The 22,857-nt window shown below is 50.8% G+C and overlaps 1 protein-coding gene across 1 annotated transcript in view; it reads right to left on the bottom strand.

Moving 5' to 3' along the window:
* Nucleotides 1-2,863: 2,863 nt before the first annotated feature.
* The window catches only part of IGDCC3 (immunoglobulin superfamily DCC subclass member 3), a gene marked incomplete at its 5' end in the record, with an annotated part of 48,410 nt that continues 28,416 nt past the window's right edge, over nt 2,864-22,857 (bottom strand). Inside the window, 12 exons of the mRNA XM_007958759.2 lie at nt 2,864-2,974; nt 3,302-3,509; nt 3,661-3,799; nt 4,520-4,624; nt 4,780-4,971; nt 5,270-5,434; nt 5,626-5,873; nt 6,133-6,298; nt 7,641-7,799; nt 9,067-9,204; nt 9,839-9,969; nt 10,303-10,447. Of these exons, the coding sequence (XP_007956950.2) occupies nt 2,864-2,974; nt 3,302-3,509; nt 3,661-3,799; nt 4,520-4,624; nt 4,780-4,971; nt 5,270-5,434; nt 5,626-5,873; nt 6,133-6,298; nt 7,641-7,799; nt 9,067-9,204; nt 9,839-9,969; nt 10,303-10,447 (1,907 nt within the window). The remainder of the gene's footprint in view (nt 2,975-3,301; nt 3,510-3,660; nt 3,800-4,519; nt 4,625-4,779; nt 4,972-5,269; nt 5,435-5,625; nt 5,874-6,132; nt 6,299-7,640; nt 7,800-9,066; nt 9,205-9,838; nt 9,970-10,302; nt 10,448-22,857) is intronic.

The raw sequence follows: 22,857 nt of genomic DNA, 5'->3' as shown, positions 1-22,857 counted from the left end.
TGCTTGGACTCTGCATGTAGCCAAGTTTTCATTCAGCAGCCTGCCATGTTTCCTCTTGATCTTGGGATTGTTTCTGGACTTGAACTAGTGGTCTGCCATGTTGTTTGATAATCTTGGGACTGTGTCATTTTATTTATCAACCTTAGGTTTGTCAACCTCAGCAGTCAACAGCCACCTGAGTTAAGAGAAGTCTCCAGCTTCAGTGGGCTGGGAGCAAGAGGCAGGGCTGAAGCCCAAAGTCGAGGGGCTTTCACCCAGCCCCTGGAGTTTCTTGGACTTCTAGCCTCCTAAACTGTAAGAAAATAAACCCGTTTGTTGAAGCCACTCATTTGTGGCATTTTCTGTTAGAGCAGCATTACAGGACCAAAACAGATGGGTTTGGCCCGGAGGTCAAAATGGGGACAACGTGCTCAGTGGTGGTTAGTTTAGAGCAACAATTTATACTCTGAGGAACACATTATTTCTCATTTTTAGCTTTTTTCACATTTAAAAAAATTTTTTTTATTGTGATTTGGGTGAAAGTTCACAGCAAATTCACCTTCCATATAGCAGTTCACATATACTTTGTCTCATGACATTGACTGCAATTTCCCACAATACAACAGCTTTCCTCCCACTTCTTCCCCATAGTTACCTTTTTCCTGTATCTTTCCCTCCCATGCGCTCCTGCCCGAGCTGTCTCACTGTGCATACACAGCCCTTCTATTCTCCCATGATTGATCTCTTCAAGGAGTGTATTTACCTAATGTAAATGTTCAGCATATGCCTGTCTTTTCCTTGGCTGGAAGCCCCAAGAGCGGGCTTACACATTTTCTCTTTGACCAATTCCAACTTTATTTCTATAGGTATTGTGAGGCCCATATTTGGTCAGCTAGCCTCCTGCCTGTTCTCCGGGGGAAGGCAGGTGGGGCTGCCCACCACTCTGGCTACCCAAGTCACAGCATCCCCACCTCTCCCTCCCCCAGGACCTGACACAGCCACTACAAAACGAGGTTCACTTTGGCAACAGACTTTTATTCAGTCAAAATGAGTGTGACAAAACCCAAGTCAGGTCAGGTGGCCCTGCCATCTCCTTCCATCCCCCACCCCCTGACCCACCCTTCCCTAGGGAGGGGGAGGCTCTAGGATCAAGGTGGGGGTGTTGCAGAGAGAAGCCTCAGAGGGGGCACTTCCCTCAGGTTTGAGGTGCCCACATCATTTGGGAGAAAGGGAGGGACTTCCCTTCCGTGAGACCACACGGACACAACTCTAGTCTCTAGGAAAACACCACAAGTTCTACCTTCTTCAGCTAATTAACTAAAGTTGAGGGTGGGATGTCCCCAGAGGGATGGGGCAGGGACTTACTTTATCATCTAATCTCATACTTGGAATACCCTTATCTTTTTTCTCCTTTTTAAAAAAGTTTTCTTTCTGCTGTTTAAAAAAATGTTTGAGCGTAACCAAAAATAGGTATTTGCTTCCTTGGTTTTTCTTTCCTTACCTAAGTATTTAGAAGAACACAACAGAAAGGAGAAACAAAAAGTCGTAAGAACATAACCCTTAAACACACCTCGTATAAAAATAGCTTCCAGCCACATCTGTGGACCACGCTGGTTTCACTGTCCAGAGGATGGGTCGAGTAGGTGGTGTCCATGGGTCAGACAGCTGGGGTGCCTCTGCTAGGTCACATCCCACCACACATACCCATCACACCCACCCAGCACACACACACACACACACACACACACACCCATCACACATAAAGTACATTCCAGGGACCAGGCCTGCCCAACAACCAGGGGTTCTGCATCTGGGTAGGGCAGTAACAGGCTGCAGAGGTGGGGACCTTCCACCTCCCCAAGGCCCAAGTGGGAAGAGGGTTATTGGGAGCGAGGATGAGAGCTAAGAGCAGACAAACAAAGCATGGGCAGCGTGCTGAGAGGTGTAGTGTAGGGCAACAATTTATACTCTGAGGAACACATTTCCTCTCATTTTTGGCTTTTTTTCACATTTTCTCTTTGACCAATTCCACCTATTTCTGTAGGCCCTGAGAGGCCCATGCTTGGTGACACAGCCTCCTGACCGTTCTCTGGGGAGAGGCAGGTGGGGCTGCCAGCCAGGAGGAGGAAGGGCCAAGAGGGAGGGTCCAGTGACAACACAGGCTCCTAGAATAGTGAGCCTTGAGGTAGAAGCTTTGCTTTCACACCTGGAAATGGGGAAGTTTTTTTTAATTTTCTTTTTTTTTTTAAACATCTGGACTACAATGTGGGGAGGGAGTGGGGTGCCCATAAACAGGGCTTGAGGTAGGAGTGCATTTGGGGCTCTGTGGGGTGGGGGCGGCTGAGGCTCTGGCCCCTCCCCCCAAGGACATTCATTCCGGCTGAGGTAGGTGCTAAGAGCCAAAAGAGCAAAAATCCATCCTGAGAAAACAAGGTCTGTGGCGGGTGACAGTGTCGGGGGCCCAGGCACTGCAGGGCACATTTTTGGAGTCTAATTCATCTTCCTCTCTCTTCTCTCCGCACCCCCCCCTTTTTCTTTTTATTTTAAAGTTTTTTTTTTTTTTTTAAAGGAAACCATAGTTCAATTCCAAGTCATGTGGGTACGAAGCAGGGGTGAGGGGGACATCAGCCCCAAGGGAGGGGCTTCTGCCAGGAGCCCTCTGGCTCCTTGGGGGTCCCTGCTGAGGCTACCTTAGGTCTGGACAATCTGAGGGACAGGTGGGAGAGAGATATGGAGCCCTCTGGGATCACCCAAAACCCACATGACGGGAGAAATCGTGCCTTTGACCTGAGAATGGGGGACTTCCCCCTCAGAACCTGCCAGACATCAGCTACTGTCCCAAGCAAGCTGGCTGAGCAGCTGGTGGCACGGAAGTCCTGGCCTCCTATCCTTCACTGAGGAAGCCAGGGCCTGCATCCTGGGGTGTAGGGGCAGTCATGGGGCCTGTGCAGGGGCCCTCGGCTCCCACTGTTGTCTCCTCCAGAAGGTTGAGGCCCTGCAGAGGCAGCTTGGAGAGTTGAGTCTCAGCACAAGAAGTGGGGACTATGGAATCCTGCTGACGAAAAGATCAGGTTACAGAGGTGTCAGTAATGCATCCACCCTGGCCCACAAGCCACCAGATGGTCAGGCTCCAGATTCCAAATCTACTCAGGGCTTCGGGTCTCTGAGCCCTTGCCTGACTCAGGGATGCACAGAGAGATATGTTGGTGCCTAGAGAAGACCTAGAGTTTGGCTGAGGCCTAGGACTTAGGCCTGGGACCAAGGAGGAGGTCAGGATAGGGAGGTGGCCGAGGTGGAGGCTTGCTCACTGTGTGGCACTCACCATGGCCCTGGAGTCTGGTGGCCCTGCTGTCCCAGCTGCAGGAAACAGCTGCTCCAGCTCCTTCATGTCCATGCATTTCTCTTCTCGGCCCAGCTGGCCCCGCTCTCCCCGTCCCACCCCATTCAGAGCCAGGACACCAGGGTCCCTCTGGCTCCGGGGGCCCTGAGGAGGGGAGAGCTGGTTTTCAACATCCTTACACAAGAGGACCCTGAGGGGCGAGTCAACCGTTAGAGGGAGAGAGAGACCAAGAAGATGGAGTCAAAAGATAGAAACCAAGACCTCCCTTCCCTGTGGCTCTGTCTTTGGCCTATTTCCCGCCCCTCCCCAGCCCAGCCCCCTCTCCCTGGCCCAGGACCCACCTGCCCCTTTGGCCGAATAGAAGGAAGAGGACACAGAAGACGATGCAGGTAACACCAATGTGGATGCCGATGATGATACCTGTGGTGGACGTCTGGTTGGTGGGCTCCTCCTTCCGGCAGTCACATGGTGGGCTCAGGGCTGGGGGGGGGGGGGTGGGGAAGGTGGGCAAGGGCAGGTTGGGGGCTGGTGCTCTCCTGGCTTGAAACACCCCCAGACACCCAGCCTCTGGGGGTTCCTTCTCCCTCAGCTGCTTCTGCCTCCAGTCTGCATACCGTTCACTCTTCTCTACGTGACCGTAGCCCAGTCTTTTTCAGTTCTTTTTATACCATTTAATAGGTGGTCTGATGGCATAGTCCCTAAGGCATTTAACTGCTAATCACAAGGCTGGCAGTTCAAACCCACCAGCCACTCCTCGGAAGGAAGATTGGGCAATCTACTTCCGTAGAGATACTGCCTTGGAGACCCAAGGTGGGGTCGCTATGAGTTGAATCAACTCGACAGCAGTGAGTTTGGTTTTTTTTGGTTTATACCATTTAGTGGTAGTAATTTATACCATTTTCTGAGCACTAGTTTGTGCCAGGTACAGCACTTAAGCACTATACACACCTGTTCATCCTCATCAAAACTCTAATGAAGTATTATTATTCCTATTTCATGGAGAAAACCAGAACTCAGAGAGGTTAAATAACACTCCCAAAGCCACATAGCTAAGAATGTTGCACAGCCTGCATTCCCAGGACTGCACTGTTCCTCCCACCTACCTTCCCTGGATCCCTGCTGCCCCCTCTTCCACTTCAGCCCCTTGCCCACTTTCCTGAGTGCCATTTCTCAGCCCTATACCCTGTCCCTGTCCCTCACCTGTCCTTTCAGATGCTCCCCTCAAAGACACGAAGCGGACTGTGGCGTTGCCATCTCCGTGCTGGTTATAGGCAAGCAGCTTGACTTCGTACACCACAGTGGGGTCTAGGGGCAGGCAGGGCCACTGAGTGATGGTTACTGTCCCCGCCAGGTGGCTCTGTACTGGCAGGGAAACTGAGGTGGTCCCCACATACCACCCCCTGGAGCTTATGCACTGCACCCCTGTCCACTCCCCAGGTCCTGGGCTGTGGTCGTCTCACCAAGCTGGCTGAGGTTGTAGGAGGAGACAGTTCCGGGAAGCAGGATGGGGCCTGTGAAGGAGGCCTTGCTCGCTGGGCGATAAAACAGCTTGAAGCCGCCCTCGTGCTGAGCCAGCCGGGGCCAGGGCTCCCAGAGCAGCTGCAAGGACGAGCTGCTCAGGACCCTCACCGACAGTGGGGGCTGGGCGGGGGCTGCAGGCAGAGGAGTCCAAGATACAAAGGCTCAGTTGAATACTCTGCCTTCCAAACTTCCACCTGTGATCCAGACCCCCAGGAGCCAGACAGCTCTCTGCCTCTGACCTAGGGGCTCCACTTGCTCAAACAGCTTTTTATACGAATAGAAAAAGGCACCCCTTCCTCCGGGTAAAGCTGTTCCCCTCACCCTCAGAGCCAGTCCTCCTGTGCAGTGCACAGCCTGAACAAGTGTGTCTGGTGGTGCTGCTCTCTCTCCTGAGTGTCTGTGGTTATGCATCCCACACTCAGGCCTCACCTTCGCCCAGGGTACTGGCCAGGGTCGGGGCAGAGGCTGAGCTGGCCCCCCTTGGTGTGTAGGCCTTGATATAGAAGCTGTAGGCCGTGGACGGCTCCAGGTCGCTCACCAGGTGCTGAAAGGTGGTCTTGCTGACCGCTTCCTGATACTCCAGCTCTGGTGGGTCTGGGGAGGGGAAGGTGGATCAGGGAGTATAAGGGGCATGAAGGAGGCTGACAGACATTGGTGAAGTGAGGACAGCCACCGTACAGGGCGAGAAGAAAATGAAGGCGTTGGGTCAGGACATGCAGGGATGAGGAATCGTGACTAAGGGAAAGGGTTACCCAGCCAACCTCACACTTGAGAACCCCACCCACCGGCAGCCTTCCTGATGTGGAGGACATAGCCAATGATCTCCTTGGTGTTGACCAGGGGCTCACTCCAGGACACGCGGACCTCTGTGGATGACACAGAGACTGCCTGCACGTTGCGGGGGGGCCCGGGTAGCCCCTCAGCCCACAGCACGGTCAGCCTGGCACTGGCCTGCGAGGAGCCAGCACTGTTCTCAGCCACGCACTGGTAGATGGCTTCATCCTCAGGGCCGATTCCAGAAATGGTCAGTGTGCTGCAGGGGGAAGGAGAGCCTGAGATCCCTAACTTCTCCCAGAGGAGCCCTGGCTGTTGGCCACATCTCCCCATTTGAAAGATGTAGAAACTGAGTCCCTCCAGAGAACACGTGACTTGTCTGAGGTGTCCTAGCAAGTTAATGGCAGACCCTGACTCCAGACTCCCAATACAGTTCTTCCTGGGAGGGAGGTTAACAGTCTGCTGAGGTCACCCATTCCAGGCCCCTTTCCCTGTCTTCACCCTGCACATATTTATACCTGTTGTTATTCTTGAGCCTGACGTGGCCTCCTGGCCCCAGCACCTGCCCATTCTTCAGCCATGTGACATGAGGGGGTGGCTCACCCTGAGCCTGGCAGGTGAACATGGCCGTGGTCCCAGCTGGCCTGGAGATGGATTGGGGGTGCTGGACGAACTCTGCGGGGGCTGGGGGCACACAGAAGCATGAGGGGTCATACGAGTCAGATGGAGAGGGACAGAGACGGCTGTTAGAGAAAGGATAAAGGGGACAGGATGGGAGGTCCACAAAGGATGAGATGGCCTTAGGACACACATATACCCTCCCCCCCCCCCCCCCCCCAGCATCCTCCAGGTAGGCCACACCCTCCATCCTGGCCCAAGCTCCACGCCCCACTTCCCTCCTCCCCAGGCAGACCCAAGAGAGGATTCCATTTTAATGACTATTTAAAAGACTGACATTTGTATCCGAAAGCAATCAAGCTGAGCTCCCTGTTCAGGAAATTGTTAAATAAATAAATGTGCTAATAGGTTTGGCTGCACCTCCAAGTCGGCTATAATGACGGGGAGATGGATGAGCCCTCCATACCAGCCCCGCTCACCCTCACATTCAATTCCTCTCTCCACCAATCCCAGGCCTCAAGCCTCCATTAATACCCGAGAAATGAAATGCTCCATCACTTCCATTTGGACAGATTAACGGCACATGGAATGCTAAACAAACGGGGCATTTAAAGTCCTAATCCCCCCCCATCCCTAGCCCTTTCCCCTGCTCTCAGGAAAAACCCTGAAGACCAAAATCCAAGCCTAGTTCATTGGGGTAGTGGGGCTCCAGGGCAGGAGGGTGGGTGAGATGCCCCAGTGGGTAGTAGAGGCTATGTGCATGGAAAGAGCTGAGACTGCGCCAATCGTGGGAGGTGGAAAGCTGGGGTGCGCAAGTGTGAAAATGACAAACAGGCAGGTGTGAGTGTGGAAGTGCCACACGTGTGAATGAAAACAGCACCTGGGGGGAGGCACACGTATGAGTGACATAGCTGAGATTATAAAGTGGAAATTATTCTCAGCGAGGGTGGGGTAGGACTGGCACCTAGAGAGGCATGCTGGGGCCAGAGGGCCAAGAGTGTCCTCCCATCTCCCACACACAAATTCCTGGGGAGAAGGCTGACTTTGTTGGGCTTGAGGAGGGGCAGAAGAGATCTGAGGTTGGGGGCGAGGGCTAGGGTGAGTGGGGGAAACAAGGGTACTCTGGTTGGGCTTGGCCAGGAGTATTGATTGGTGAGAAGGAATGGAACTAGAGGAAGGGGCTGTGGGAAAGCCCCTTCCCTTCTTCTATTGGGGGTGGGCGGTCTGGTGGCATAGTGGATAAGGCATCTGGCTGCTAACCAGAAGGTAAGCGGTTCAAACCCACTAGCTGCTCCGTGGAAGGAAGCTGGGGCAATCTACTTCAGTAGAGTCACAGCCTCAGCAACCCAATGGGGGTCGCTATGAGTCAGAACCGACTCGATGGCAGCGAGTTTGGTTTTGTCTCTACCTTGCACCACCAGCCGGCCCTGCGCTGTCCTCCTCACCCGGGTTCCAGGCCTATTGGCTGCACAGACGTAAACACCCGAGTGCTGGACAGTTACGTCTGAGATTATAAGGTTCCCCGTGCCCAGCACCTGGATGCCTTCCACCCCGATGGGACGGCCATCTGAGGAAGAAGGGAGAAATGAGAGGAGGTCAGAAAGATTTGAAGAACATTCCAGACTATTCACTGTTGCACCAATCGCCCAGAGGCCCCTGATCTTCGATTTCACACTTCACTCCCCAGCATCACCGCCTGTGCAGGTGGCACAGAGCAGCACAGAAAACTCTCGCCTGTCAGCCAAAGGCCCAGGTTCTAATCCTAGCACTGCCACCGACTCATCAGTGAACTTCAAGTCTGTTCCCTTCAGTGTTCCATCATAATGTTGGGTTAGATCGACATTTCTCAACTGGCTTGTTGTCTTGAAAAAATATTCATCCCACTCCTGTACTGTCACAATGCCCATTGATAGAAAAACTCTGAGATGGTCTGCAAGAAAGGAACCTGGCTAACTTTGTTTCCCAGACTTGTGAGACCACCCAGCCATTCTTTCCCACCTGACAGTTCTCACTTGGGGAAATGTTAGACCAGATGGTCCTTGCAGTGTCTAGCAGCCTGTCTTCCCAGCCTGTCCCAGAGACCTGGGCCCTCCCCCCCACACCCCAGAATTAGATTAGCACAGTCCCAATACAAGGAGACAGCTCCCCATTCAGGGCCTGAAGTGGTGAAATCTACTCCATTATCCTGCCTGCTGCCCCCTCCTTCACCAATCACTCAGCTGCTACAATGTGGCACAGTGTCCTGGTGAATGCGACCCCACCCCACCCCCTCCAGAGTTTCCTTCCCCGAAATGACCTTTCCACTCACACAATGTGGGCCCATCTGCACCCATTCATTTCTCTCCTTCAGCTGCCTAGGGATTTAGGCTGGGGAACTTAGTGGGCCAGGGCAGAGTCTGGGGGGCTCAGAAGGAGGCTTTGACAACTGTGTTGAGATTCTGAGGGGCTGGGGGATTGCACCACCAGGTATAGAGGGCAGAGTAGCTGGGAGGGGAGAGAGACTAGGGGTGCCAAGAGCCACAAAGAGGTTGTGGAAAGACTGGTGCTGAAGTTGGGGGATGGGAGGGGGAAAGCCAAGCAGGACTGCCAGGCCTGGAGGAGGTAACCCAGGGAGCTAAGCCATCCTTGCAGGGGGAGGGAGAATTCAGCAGGCAGGCGGGGCTCCCTGGTCCTGCTGAGTAGCTGGAAACTTATCCCTCCCAGCCCTGCAGAGAGAGTAGACTCCCACGAAGAACAAACAGGATTCAAAGTCTCCCAAGAGCTGGGTGATGAGATGACCCTCCCAGGGGGTAGGACAGGGGTGGGAGAGGCAGGGACTGCGGGGTGAGGCTTACCCAGGCGGCTCCAGGACACAATGGGGCGCGGGTTGCCCGTAGCGACACACTCAAGCACGGCGGTCTGGTGCACAGTCAGGGTGAGGTTCTCAGGCCCCACGAGGATGGTTGGCTCCTTGTAGGCCCCGGAGCCTGAGCCTGGAGGAGTTCTTCACTTCAGCTGGGAGCCTTACCACCTCCTCAGTGCACCCACACTCCAGGACATGAAGATAGGAAACAAACACCAGCCCACAAACCAGGCCTGGTGGGCAGAGAGAAGATGCCAGGGGACCATGGCATTCTTCAAGTCTACCTCTCAGCTCCTTGCCCTTTGGGGCTTCTGTTGTTAGATGCCCTTTAGTTGGACTGTCCCATACGGTTTCCCAGGCTGTCATCTTTGTGGGAGCTGATCATCAGGTCTGTCTCCTGAGGAGCCGCTGGGGAGTATGAGCTGTCAACCTTTGGGTCAGCAGCCGGACACTTAAAACATTGTACCAACAGGGCTCCCTTTTTCAAGGCGTCTTAGCAGTGGGACCAGGCAGTGTTTCATTCTGTTGTACACAGGTTCGCTGAGTTGGAATGACAACAGCAATGGGGAAAGTCCCAGAGAAAAGCAGAGGATGGGCTTCCCTGGGGAGAACTGACCTCAGACCCTCACTGTGAGAATCATAGAACTTAGTGTTTTGTGCACTTGGCTAATAAGTCGCCAGAGGTGAGATTTGAGACTGGAGAGAAGTTAGGAGGCCGGCTGTGTGTCTAGGGGTAGCACTGGGCAGGAAAAAAGGACCCTCACCTGACACGGTGAGTCGGGCCCCATGGCTGACCCGGACGCTGGCAATGTTGGAGGCCACACAGTGGAAGACTCCACTGTCCTCAGCTCGAAGCCCTGTGATCTGCAGGACTCCTTTGGGCAGCAACGTGTACCTGTTAGAGGGAGAGGCACAGTCGGTTGTCAGCACAGCCACTGGGCCATCAGCCATAGGGACTCTAAATATCTCAGCCCCAGCCCAGTACTCGGGCCTGTCCCAATGCCACAGGCATCATCACAGACACACCCTCCCTTCCAGCCAGTCCTTCTCACAGACACATCCATGAGCATGCAGTCTGGGCCTGGCAAGCCTCGTGGATCCATTCCCAACTACAGTTCCAAAAGCACCAGTGTCTCGGGCTTCCGTGGGCACCAGCTTCAGTGCTCAGAGTTGAAGCCAGTCCTCCTCCCTGGCCTCTCCATCTTCCCACCTTTCCCCTGTGACTCACCTCTCATTGTCCGTGTCAATGGGGACACGGTTCTTCTCCCACGTGATCAGGGGTTTCGGAAGCCCATGGATTTGGCACTGGAAGCGGGCCACACCGCCCTCCTCCCCCATGGTGGCTTGAGGATGCACATGGAAGTCTGACATGGCTGGTGGAAGAAAGGAAATGTGTTGGAAAGGCGAGGGGCAGAGGATGGCCAAAGGTGGGGTACAGCTGGGTCAAAGACCAGTGTCCTGGACACATTAGTGCTTACCCCCTGAAAAATCTCCCCCATGGAAGGAGGCACAGGCCAGGTTGGGACCCGTTGAGAAAAGTCTGGACAAATCCTTGGATGACAAACCTCTAAGAAGGAAATCCGGCTGCCAGAGGCTTCACCAGGAGTCATCGGCCCCCCAGTGTTGACCTGTGAAACTCAGTCAGAGAAAGCCCTATACTCTTAAGGCTTGCTCCCCACTTTTTCAGCTGCTTTCAGATTTTTTTTTGCCAGAATCTCCCTTCAGTTAAGCATGACATAACTATTATGCTCCACGTTTTACAGAATTGGAAACTGAGGCCCAGCGCATGGGGAAGCCATTAACCCATGTCACCCAGGAGGGACACTAGTGGTCAGACCACAGTTACCAGGGCCCAGTGGCTCTTTTGCCCTTCCTTACCACCTCCCACTTCTTCGGTTCTTGTTATGCACTCCAAGAGGGTGGTGTATCCACCCAAGGTGACAAGCCTCTCAGAAGACTGTCAGAGCTACCAATCTGCATTTCAATGTGTCATAAATATTCAGGGATCCTTCCCATCTTTTGGGAATCTGATCTAAACCTTGAACTCTGGTCCAGAGAGGTCTCTGTAAAGGGGCTGTGGTGGACAACCCCCACCACCACTTCAGCTGCCTAAGTGTACCTACGTACCCCCATTTCTGCCTGTCCCCAAGCTCCACCCTGTAAGGCCTGGGAAGGGGCCCCTCCTACACTGGTTCCCAGCTTCAGCACCAAAGCTGCGATTTCATTAAAATCCACTTTGCTTCAAGTGCGAGAAGGCGGTTTACCATCTGTCCGGGCAGGCAGCTCCCTCCCCACAGGCACTCCATCAACTGGGACAGTTGCTCCCCTCCCAGAAGGTGCCCTCCCCCTACAACAGCAGGGCTGCTGGAGCTTGCACTGGCTGTGGGCGAGCAGCCCACCCGTGGCCCCCACACCCAGTCTCAGGGCCCTTCAACCTGCCTGCCTATTCTGGACTCCAGGGCAGCCCCTGAAGGCAGTGCCTTTGTGCCCTTCTACCCAGCGCCTCTGGGGGCTGACTCCTTTGTGGCGTGTTCTCCATCTCATTTGCATGTGGTTCATTAAATATAAACATGCATAAAAATCCCCCGCCCTGCCTCCTCTCTTCGAGGGCCTCCCGGGAGTGTGGCTGATGGTGTGTGCGCCTCTTTGTACATGTGTGCCGGGCTGTGTGTTTGCTGGGAAGATAGGCTATGTCTCCGTGTATGTAGCCTGAGTGTCCACGTCTGGCTGTGAATGGGGGTATGCATCCATCAGCTCCTGTGGCTGCTGCTGCATGGTTCTGGTACTGTACGGATAATCAATCACATGTCCTCGAGTAGATACAGCTCTCATAAACGGTGCCTCGGGACCCTGGGGGCTGGAGGGGGGGCAAGTGCCCCAGCTGGTGCCCCCATCAGACTCAGTGCAAGGTTCCCCAGGGACCCCATGAGGTCAGCCTGTTTGTCTTAGGCCAAAGGCTGTGTTTGGCCAAGAGCCTGCAGGTCAGCCCAGAGGATGGGGCGGGGGGCAGGCGCTGCTGGGGCCCCTTTCCTGTCTCCAGGCCTCAACCTTGAGGAGGGCAGGGCTAGACTGGGGTCTGGGGATGAGAGAAGGCACCCAGGCTCCTGGGTGGAGTAGGCAGGCTATGCCTCCGGGGCTCTGCCCATTCTCGAGCTGGGGAGCCGCCTGCCCCCTCCTCACTCCAGCTGGAGAGGAGCCTGAAGGCCCCCAGGGACCGGGCAGGGACTAATGGCTCTGCTGACTACAGATGCCTCCTCGTTAAGGAACCAAATCCTTTTGTGCATCTAGCCCCCATTCAGGGCTCCCTGGAGGTACCTTCAGCTAGGCCCTGGTTGGGCAGAGTTTCAAGGTAGAGAGGGCTGCTTCATATCAGGCAGGGTTCTGGGGATGGAAAAAGGCTGGCCTCTCCTGTCCAGCCTGCTCCCTCACCCCCAAGACTAAATAGCACCATGGGTTGAATGTGATGCTACTGAGGAATGAGCTGGAAGTGGTTGTAGCCAAGGAGCCAGGCTGATGGTCTTTACACAGTGCACATGCAGGGAGCACTCAGGTTCCCTGGGGCCCCTCAGATACAACTGAGTTCCCCACCATCAGATCAGCCCCTCTGGGTACCCCTCTATCAGCTTTACTTTAATTGCAGTTCTGCCAAACATTTCATTTGAAGGGTAGCTTTTGCTGTCTTTAAAAGTACTCAAAGCAAAGAAGAATGAAGAAAACCAAAGATGCATGGAAACAATTAGTCCAAGGGACTGGTACACCAAGCAATCCTCACCCTATATGACTATGAGACCAGAAGAACTAGATGGTGCCCTGCTACTGATGTCAACCACTTGGAGGGGGATCTACATAGGAGATCCTAGATAGAGTGGGAGAACAATGTGAAACAAAACTCAAAATCATTAAAAAAAAAAAGAAAAGAAAAGAAAAACAAGAACCAGGTTTGCTGATCTGATAGAGCCTGGTAGAACCCCTGAGACTATGAACACTAGCTGCCCTTCAGGTCTGGAATTGAACCCACTCCTGTGGCTTCCAGCCAAACAAAAGACAGGTATGTGAGCTGAACATTTATATTAGGTAGACACACTCCTTGGAGAGAAAAATCATGGGAGAAAAGAAGGGCTGTGTATGCACAGGGAGACAGCTCAGGGGACAGGAGTGCACGGGAGGGAAGGACATAGGTAAGAGGTGGCTATGGGGAGGAAGTGGGAGGAAAGCTGTTGCATTGTGGGAGATTACAGTCAATGTCATGAGACAAAGTATATGTGAACTGCTGTATGGAAGATGAATTTGCTCTGTAACCTTTCACTCCAATTACAATAAAACTAAAAAAAAAAAAAAAAAAAGGGTGCTTGAAGACCACTAATCTCAGGCTGGCTCCTTCATTTTACAAGAAACTGAGGCCTGCGCTGAGCTGGGGCTTGACTAGCCCTGAATCGGGAGTTCCATGTCTCAGGCCCTCTGCTAGAGAGTCCCTTAAATCCCTAGCCAATTTTTCACTTTCCAAATGCAAGTCACCTCAAAGATGTGAGGGAAGGTTTCTCTTGTCACTGAAAAACAGTTGGGGTGATGTTGTAAATTGCAAGGGGGATAGCTCCAGGAATGGGGCTATCTCTCTGGTTCCTCAACCCCACCCCTCAGAGTCCAGCTGACTGCATAGTGTGCTCCAGAGGAGGTGGGTGCAATAGGAGAGTGAGGCCCTCTGTGTTTCCTTCAGGTGCCTTCTCCTCCACGCCTCCTCACATCCCCCATCCAATCGCTTGGCCAGCCCTGCATATCTACCAGGCAAGTCATGAAGTGTCTGGGAGGATCAGTCTTCTCATCCATACAATGGAGGAGGTGGACGAGCTAGTCTTCAGGGTCTTCCAGCTCTGGGTCCCCCATACCTTCCTAGACAGGCCCTTGTCTAGAGCCACAGTCTGTGAGTGAGTATAGCTGGGGTCTCTTGGGATCTTTCACTCCTGGTTCATAGGCAAAAGTATTTTTCCTTCAGGACATCAAGGGAAAAAGGATCTGGGGCCACTTAGGTCCCCTCCAAATCTCTCAGGGAAGACATGTTTGGTGCACAAGTCTGTCCTTGGCTTGTGCTAGCAGTCACAATGTGGGGGAGGGGGTAGGTTTACCCCTCACTGTGTCTCTCTCTGGGGAGAGGATCTCTGGGCAACCATGGGTACTGTGGGGCTAGAGTTGCATGTGGACCTCTGAGCACCCCAGTTCCTGTACAAGTCATCACTCATCATGGAAGCCACTGTGTAGATGGGTTGCTGCTGCAGCTACAGGCATTGTGGCTGGTATTGGTGGTATTGTGTTTGTGGCTGGTGGATAACAAGATGGTGCTGTGGCTTGTGACTATGCACCTGTTGACACCTATTGGCCTGGTGAGGGCAATTTTGGGGCCTTCACTTCATGCAGGGTGATGGGAGGGGGGAATGAGGAGCAGGCTGGGAGGCTCTCCAGATGTGAGGGCCAGAGAGAGGAGCAGGAGGGATAAAAGCCTGCTTTGGGGCAGTTTGAGGGAAAGGAAGAAGAAAGTACCTTTGTCCCCAACCAATCTGGGAAGGAGTCTCCCAGTGCCTCCCTGCCCCCACCGGAGGTATAGCCAGGCTGCGGGGAGAGACAGAGGTGCAGAGAGCAAGCCCAGGATCCACAGGCAGGAAGGGAGCAGAAAGAAGCAGGAAATGGCTCTTGGATGCCCCTATAAATCACCCCGAGGGGAGGGGTCTCCTGAGAGCCAGACCCAGGGCAGGTCAGGGAGGGGAGGGAGGACTTTCCCCCAGGTTCAGGACCTCTGGTGAGGTCAGGCCTGGATGTGATTAGACAGGCTCCAGGGGGACGCAGGGGTGCAGCAAAGGGTCGAGGCAGAGTGCTGGAAAGGAAGTTTCCAGAGGCCCCCTAAGCCCAGGCCTCCTGCCTTTGGCTTCAGCCAGACTCCTATCCGGTGTGTGATGGCAAAAAGGTCTGTGGACATGTCTGGATGGGCAGTTGTGAGCATGGCCTTTGCAAAAGCCCATGGCACTTGGGGTCTGAGGGGTGACTGTCTCCACATCACACAGCCACTCAAGACAGGCAATCACAGAACCACTGATTTCCAAAGGCTACCTAGGGCCAGTCCCCTCCTTGCATCCATCCCTGCCCAGGACCAGGAACATGCAGCCTCCTGGATATCCAGCCCCTCCTTGGGCAGCTCAGATGATTATAACATTTTTCCATAGCTTCTATCACTGGCCCCAACTTTTCCCTCTATAACCACACTATCTAACGTAGCTACTAAGGGGCTTGAAATGTAAATAGTGACCAGCTATTAAGCACTTGAAATATACATCAGATCTGAAAGATGTGGCATTAAAAAAAAGAATAGAATGTAGTTCATTAATAATTTTTTAATACTGATTCCAAGTTGAAATAATATTTTAGATTTCAAAGACTTATTTTCCCCAAAAGAGAATGTAAAAGAATTCACTAACAATCTTTAATTACAATTACATATTAAAATTATAATATTTTGATATATAAATAACATTTATGATTAACATTAACTTCACCTGTTTATTTTTATTTTAATGTAACTGCTAGAAAGTGTAAAATTACCTATGTGGCTTGCATCATACTTCTATTGGGTAGGACTGCTCTAGAAAACACAATTTTATTCTTCATACAAGAGCCCTTCAAATACTTAAGGTCTGAGGTTGCCCCCCAGAGACACATCTTCCTAACTCCTTCACCTACTTGTGATGTGCAATGATCTTCTGACGCCTGAACTCCAGAGACCCTCCTTTAGCCAAGCTCTGGGTGGGCAAGGCAAGGCACCCTTACAGTGGTACCTAGAAGTGTGACCGAGTCCATAGGGCCTTTTATCACAAGAGCAAGTTTCAGACATCAGCTGCAGTGAACATAACCCTGTGTTATCCAATACAGCGGCCAGTGGGCACATGTGGCCATTTAAATTAATTTAAAGTAAATACAATTAAAAATTCAGTTCCAAAAGAAGGGTGAGAATGCTTGCACAATTTGAAGAATGTAATCAATGTCACTGAATAGTACATGTAGAAATTGTTGAATTGGTCTATGCACTGCTTTGTATATTCTCAACAACAATTCAGTTCTTCAGACTCACTAGCCACATTTCAAATGCTCAACAGCCATGAGAGGCGAGTGGCTAGTACGGACAAAACACTGCCATCATCACAGAAAATCTGATTGGATAGTGCTGGTCCCAGACCCAAGACAAGGCCTCAGGTCCCCAGCTGCCCTGTCTCCTACTCCTTCTCTCTAGCTATCCCACTGGAGAGGACTCCCGTCTCCAGCAGCCCTCCATCTTCATCCCCGTCTTGATGACTAGCCTGAGCTTGTTCCTGCCTGCTCCCTCCCCTATTGGACACTTGGACTCACAGACAGCCAACAAGGCCCACATTTCATTAAATCCTGGGGCTGTCATACTGCAGAGCCGAGAAGGCCTCTCAAGAGATTTCTGCTCCTAGTGGAGCAGAAAATACTAGCTAAGTATTCTAGCTAAGAACTTTATGAGGTAGTGGCACAGTGAAGTGATTAATGGTCCAGCCTCTGGAATCATACAGGGCTGGGTTCAAATCCCAACACCACCACCAATTATTAGCTATGTGACCTTACACAAGTCACTTAACCTCTCAGAACATCCATATTCTCACTTAGAAAACAAGGGCAACAGCTCACGTCTAGACCTGCTGGACTTGGAAGATTCAATGAGATATAGTTGTAAAGTGCTTGGCACAGTCCTTGGCAAACAGTAAACACTTGCTAACTATTGTTGAGGAAAAATAGTAGAATCTGGAGTAGGAAGGGAGCTGAGAGGTGATGGAAGAGCAGCGCTGGGGGTAGGAGATGAGCTCTCCAACAGAGAGAATGAGGCTCAGAGAGTTAGGTGCAGAGCCTGGAGCCCTGTGGAGATATGGATAAAGACAGGATTCTCAAGACTTGAATAATGGGGGCTGGGGAGGAGAAGGGGCAGCTGTATATTAATCAAAACTCTGCTTCTTTTATTTTCTTACTTCTGCCCAGGGGCTTCATAGAGGCCCCAATAGACAGCTGTCAGTTGGAAGAGGGCACTGGGTAATTGAGGCCTTGATTTCTCTAGTAAAATGTTTATGAAGCTCATAAACTCATGTCTTTATTGGCCAGGCTCATTCCGAGGGTTGGATGTGGCTCTCCAAGGTGTAGTTAAAACACCTGTCGAACTCAAGCACTGACGGCTGCCCTGTTCTCCACCAAGACCCACCAGGCAGAACGACTGGGGGTACCACAGGGCGAGAAGGCCAGCCAAATCCTGCTCACATGCTCTTTAAACTTCCCAAAGTACTCGTAAATGTCCAATCCCAAATCTATGGGAAGGACAGAGGTGGTAGCAGAGAACCTGGGGAGCCTGGCGACCTGTAGTCCTGGTCCCAGTGAGGTATAGGTCTTGTTACCAGGGTTCTGACCCAGGCTCACCTTCCCAACACTCTGTCCCCATAGCCCACATCCACGTCTCCACCCTGCCCCTGAATTTGGCTCTGTTAGGGAAGAATCCCACACTGATCCGGCTGTTGTCATTTGAAAGCATGAATCTGGAAGATCATTATTTACCTCCCTGAGCCTCTGAAGGAGGATTTCAGAGTTGAATTAAGGTTCTGAATGCAAAGAGTTTTGAAGAGAAGGGGAGGGGACCATGTGGGGCATTCCATCAGAGAGAATGAGTGCAGGTTTAGGTGTTGGAATGGGTGTGGGTGGATGGGTGTCTAGCATTTACAAACAACCTCAGTAGACTGGGATGGCTCAGAGGCCCTGCCCGGCCTTGCTGGGGACGATTGATTCATCTGAGCCTGTGCCTGGTGACCTTGCTCTGAGAAGCCTCTGGAACCCTTTGTCTGCCTCCTCAGCCTCCTGAAGCCCCCCTACCCCCACCCTGCGCACCAATTCCAGTCCCTCCCTCCCTACCACCAGCTCTCCACTCCCTTGGCCCCAATGCTAATACAAAAGGCAACTTTGTCTTTCAAGTCAGCAGCCATAAATCCACATCTCTCCCCTCTCTGCAGCCACCTCTGACAAATGGGGACCTGGATGGGGAGAGGTGGGGGTCAGTGGGGGAGCCAGATTCAGCTTGGGAAAGTCCCTCATCCAGTTGTTGGTCTGCTGTAGGACCAGCCGGAGCACCACACCAACCCTTTATGGCCTGATCTTGATTCCAATGGACTGTAAAGCCCAAGGAATGGCTGCAGGGGAAGCAACAGGAGCTCTCCATTGCCTCTGGGCTGGGCTTTTACAACCCAAGGAGGATAAAACTTCTCAAAAAGCCCTGCTTTTAATCACTGGGCCCCATAATTCGGAGGACCCAGTTCCTCTACCACATCAAGCCACCATGAGGCCCCCACCCCTGCCAAGTCTTCTTTGGTGGAGGGTGTGAAGTGTGCCTGGGTGAGGGTGTGTTGGGGGACACCGGCTGTATGCCTGCCTTAGAGGGAGTGTGGGATGTAGCATGGGGTAAGTGTGCCCACTGCCTTCAGGGAAGGGGGAAAGGAGGGAAGTGCCACCCACTACAAGCAACCCAGGTTTTAGAAAGCAGTTCCAACTTCAAATATTTTGCCCTGTTTTCATCCCACCTAACAGACTGTGAGTCAGAGAATGTGCTTAGGCTTTTGGCTTGGCAAATTGTCATCTGTCCTACATACATAGCAGACCCACTGGGAAGAATGAGCATTCACTCATTCAACAGATCATCTACTGAATGCTAGCAATTTGTCAGACAGCATGTTTTGGCACCCCAGGGGCAAATTTTCCTCACCCCACAGGCCCTAGCCTTAGATGTTCTCACCCATGCTCCTAAGAGACATCCGAGGGGTGCAAGCAGTCGAGGCCGGTAATACCACAGTACTATGGCCCTGAGAAACAAGACCCGTAGAAGCCACAGTCAAATGTTAGATATTACTTTCATTGATATAACCCTGGAATGTAGGGATTATTAGCCCTCTCAGGGAGATTAGGTAATTTGCCCAAGGTCACACAGCTAGTTAATGATGCTCAGGCAAGCACCTGAATTCAGAGCTGTGCCCTGTTCCTGCATCTGCAGCTCTCTTTAGTGGAGAAACACATCCAAATGCTGCTCAGACATGACCAATGATGCCCACAGACACACACTCAGAAATAACAGAGACACACAACGTTCAAGACTTCACAACCACCAGGCATGCTCATTTAGAAGCACCCATTACACAGTAGATTTCACATTAATTTAATTCCCCTGGGGGTTTGGGGGTAGGTTTTATAGAGTGTAACTAACACAGATAAGCACTATGATAAGGTGATGTTACACCCCACTAATGTGCCATGCATGTTTCCTCTGTTCTATTAACACAGGTAAATTAACAACCAAGATGCTTGTCCCAGGATGGCTCCTTAGTTGTGAGTGCTTTCAACTCCGCCCTCCAGGAAATTCAAGCTCAGAGCTGTGAGAGGCTGGGAAAAATAGGAATAATTCATTTTTCTGGTTTTGAGGGGACAAAGCATTATGAAATGCTAGTGGCTTCATGGGGTAAGTGGGATAGAGACGAAATGAAGAGGAGTAAGGTGGAAATGATAAAGGGAGAGGTGGCTGTGGGGACCAGAACCCAGCTCTTTTAATAACTAAATGTGTAATTTTGGTAGGGTCAAAGCCCTTCTTTGGGCCTCTGTTTCCTCTTCTGTAAAATGGAGGAGTTGAGCTGGATGAATTAGAAATCTTTGAGGCCAGCCAGGGATACAGGTTGAGGAGCTGGGAGTCATCTTGGGAATCCCTCTCTGCCTTGGACTTGAAAATGTCCAGGCCCAGCTGAGCTCTCTCCTCAGACTACATGTCTCCGCCCATGTCAGGGTCACCAATCTTCCTTATGTAAACCTACCCAGTCCCACAATATCCTTAACTTCATCATTCTGGTCAGGATACCAGATTTCCGTCACCTCCCGGAAGGGTGTCTGGTTAGGGGGCCCAGGCTGGAGCTATTAAGTAAATTGCTTTCAGATGACCACGAGGACAACTCAACAAAAACAGATACTTCTCCCAAATTTCCAGAGCCATACATTAGGAATGTTAGGGACTAATACAGCAGGGGCTGTGTTAATGGCGAGGCAACCTGGGTCAAGCCTGGCTGTCACAGAACTCATATGACCTTTCAGATCCAACCTTGGGTTTCCCATCCGTGAAAACGAGAGGACAGGGTCGACAAGAATTCTCTAAGGTCTATCCCAACAATAAGATTTTAGGATATAACAAGAACAATTGGGGAATGGATAAGGGAGATGGTTGAACAACATGATGAACAAAGTTAATGTCACTGAATTTATACATGTGAGGACTGTTGAAATATCAAATGTTTTGTTACTTACATAATTAACAGAATAAAGAAAAAAAAAGATGCTAGAATAACAATGGGTAAAGTGGTCCTTCTCTGTGAACAGACTCTCCCACTCTTTAACCCTGATTCAGTCCTGCATTTGCATCCCCTGGTACATGTTGCTTGGCAGAATCTCTGGTGGCTTAATATCTGATCATAATAGATCAATTTCCCACAGCCCCTCAACCCCAACAACTCTCTAGAATAAATTTTGTCTCTTCTAGGGAAGAAGGAGGTCTACATTCCAAGGAAGGACCACAGAGTTTCTTGGCTACTATGGCTCCCTTGGTGGAACAGTTAAGTGCTCAGATGCTAATGAAAGGTTGGCTGTTCAAATTTACCCAGAATGCTTCCTAAGGAAAGCCTGGTAATCTGCTTCCAAAAAGTCACAGCTATGAAAACCCTATGGAGTTCTACTGTGCAACACATTGGCAATGGATTACCGAGCCTGGAACTCAAGGAAATAGACTTATCTGAGGAACTCCATTGCCATCCTCTAGTGCTTGGAGGTCTCCTAAAGCTACCTAAGAATCATCTGTATAACCTTTTAAACAGTTTCCCATAAAATGAGGAGAGTGCTAATGCACTGTTGGGAATGAAACCACTATCATAGAATACTTTATGTGCATACTATTGAATGGGAAACTAATTTGCTCTGTAAACATCCACCTAAAGCACAGTAAAAATTTTTCTAAAAACACAGTTACTCTAAAGCAAAGGTGAAAAACTAAGGGGGAAGGAAACCAGAATATCAAACACAGAACAACCAGAATACAATTAAAGAGAATGTTGATGCGTGAAAAATGTAACTAATGACATTGAACGATTTGTAGAAATTGTCAAACAGGACTCTAATTTGCTGTGTGAACTTTCACCAACAACACAATATTATTTAAAAATAAAGTCTAGAGGAAAAGAAAAAAGGAGCTCTGGTGGTGTGGTGTCTAAGGCATTTGACTGCCAACCGAAAGGTTGCCAGTTCAAACCTACCAGCTGCTCCATGGAAGGAAGATAGAGCAATCTACTTCTGTAAAGATTTACTGCCTCAGCAACCCAACGGGGGTCATTATGAGTCAGAATTGACTCAATGGCAGTGAGTTTTGTTTTTTCAGAGGGGGAAAAAATTAAGCTTTCACATATATTCAAAGGAACCACCACACCTACTCCTAACCTAGATCCTCTTTCTGTGTCTCTTATTAAAAGCCCATCATGTACCAATTGCTCAAGCTATAAACCAGGAATCAATGCCCCACTCTTCCTCCTCTCTCCCTCAGCTAACTGGACACTAAATCCTAGTCTGCTCTGTTTTCCATTCCTTTACGCTCATCATTCACAACTATTTAGGTAATAGCTTCCCTTCTTCAGCCTTCCCACTTCCAGTTCTCTCTCTCATCTTCCATCCTGAAGCCATAATTACCTTCCAGAATATCCAGTCTGATCATTAATTTGATGGTTTCCCATTGCCTTCAATTGTCCCTCCATGGGATGAAAATTCAGGGTTCTAATTATTAGGTCCCTTTTTATCTTTCCAGTCTCAGATGACAACTGATTATATTTTCACACGATTCATACTCCAGTTGTGCTAGACAGTGTCTTCATTGGACAATAGTTGTTTACCATCACATTCCTTTGTTCCTGCCATACCCTCTGCCTGTAACTTTTTGTCTTTCTCGCTCGCTCTCTCTCTCTCTCTCTCTCTCTCGGCACCCCCATCCTTCACACCACCCAAACCAGGCAGAAGTAATTCCTACTTCTACTTCTAATGTGTTGCTTGTGCCTCTATCCTAGGCCTCATCAGACTGTATTAGAGTGAGTTGTTCACATATCATTCTGCCTATTGGCCTATGAGTCCCAAAAACGCATGGAAAGGTTAATTTAGCTTCCCATCTCCAGCACCTGTAACAATATTGTTAGGTGCCGTTGGATTGGTTCCAACTTGGCGACCTTATGTACAACAGAACAAAACACTGCCTGGTCCTGTGCCATCCTCACGATCATTGCTTTGTTTGAGTCCATTGTTGCAGACATTGTGTCAATCCATCTTATTGATGAGGGTCTTCCTCTTTTTCACTGACTCTCTACTTCACCAAGCAAGATGTCCTTCCCAGGGACTTGTCCCTCTTAAAAATATGTCCAAAGTCTGTGAGACAAAGTCTTGCCATCCTTGTTTCTAAGGAGCATTCTGACTTTACTTCTTCCAAGACAGATATATTTGTTCTTCTGGTAGCCCATGTATATTCAATATTTTTCACCAACACCATAATTCAAAGGGATTAATCCTAATTTGGTTTTCCTTATTCATTGTCCAAGGAGCTCTGGTAGCTTAGTGCCTAAGGCACTTGACTGCTAACCAGAAGGCTGGCGGTTCAAACCCACCAGCCACTCCTCGGAAGGAAGATGGGGCAAAT

The sequence above is a fragment of the Orycteropus afer genome, unplaced genomic scaffold (genome assembly GCF_000298275.1).
Source record: "Orycteropus afer afer isolate SDZICR_OR568_19922 unplaced genomic scaffold, OryAfe1.0 scaffold00015, whole genome shotgun sequence".
NCBI classification, from domain to species: domain Eukaryota; kingdom Metazoa; phylum Chordata; class Mammalia; order Tubulidentata; family Orycteropodidae; genus Orycteropus; species Orycteropus afer.
This window is presented reverse-complemented; position numbering and strand designations above follow the sequence as displayed.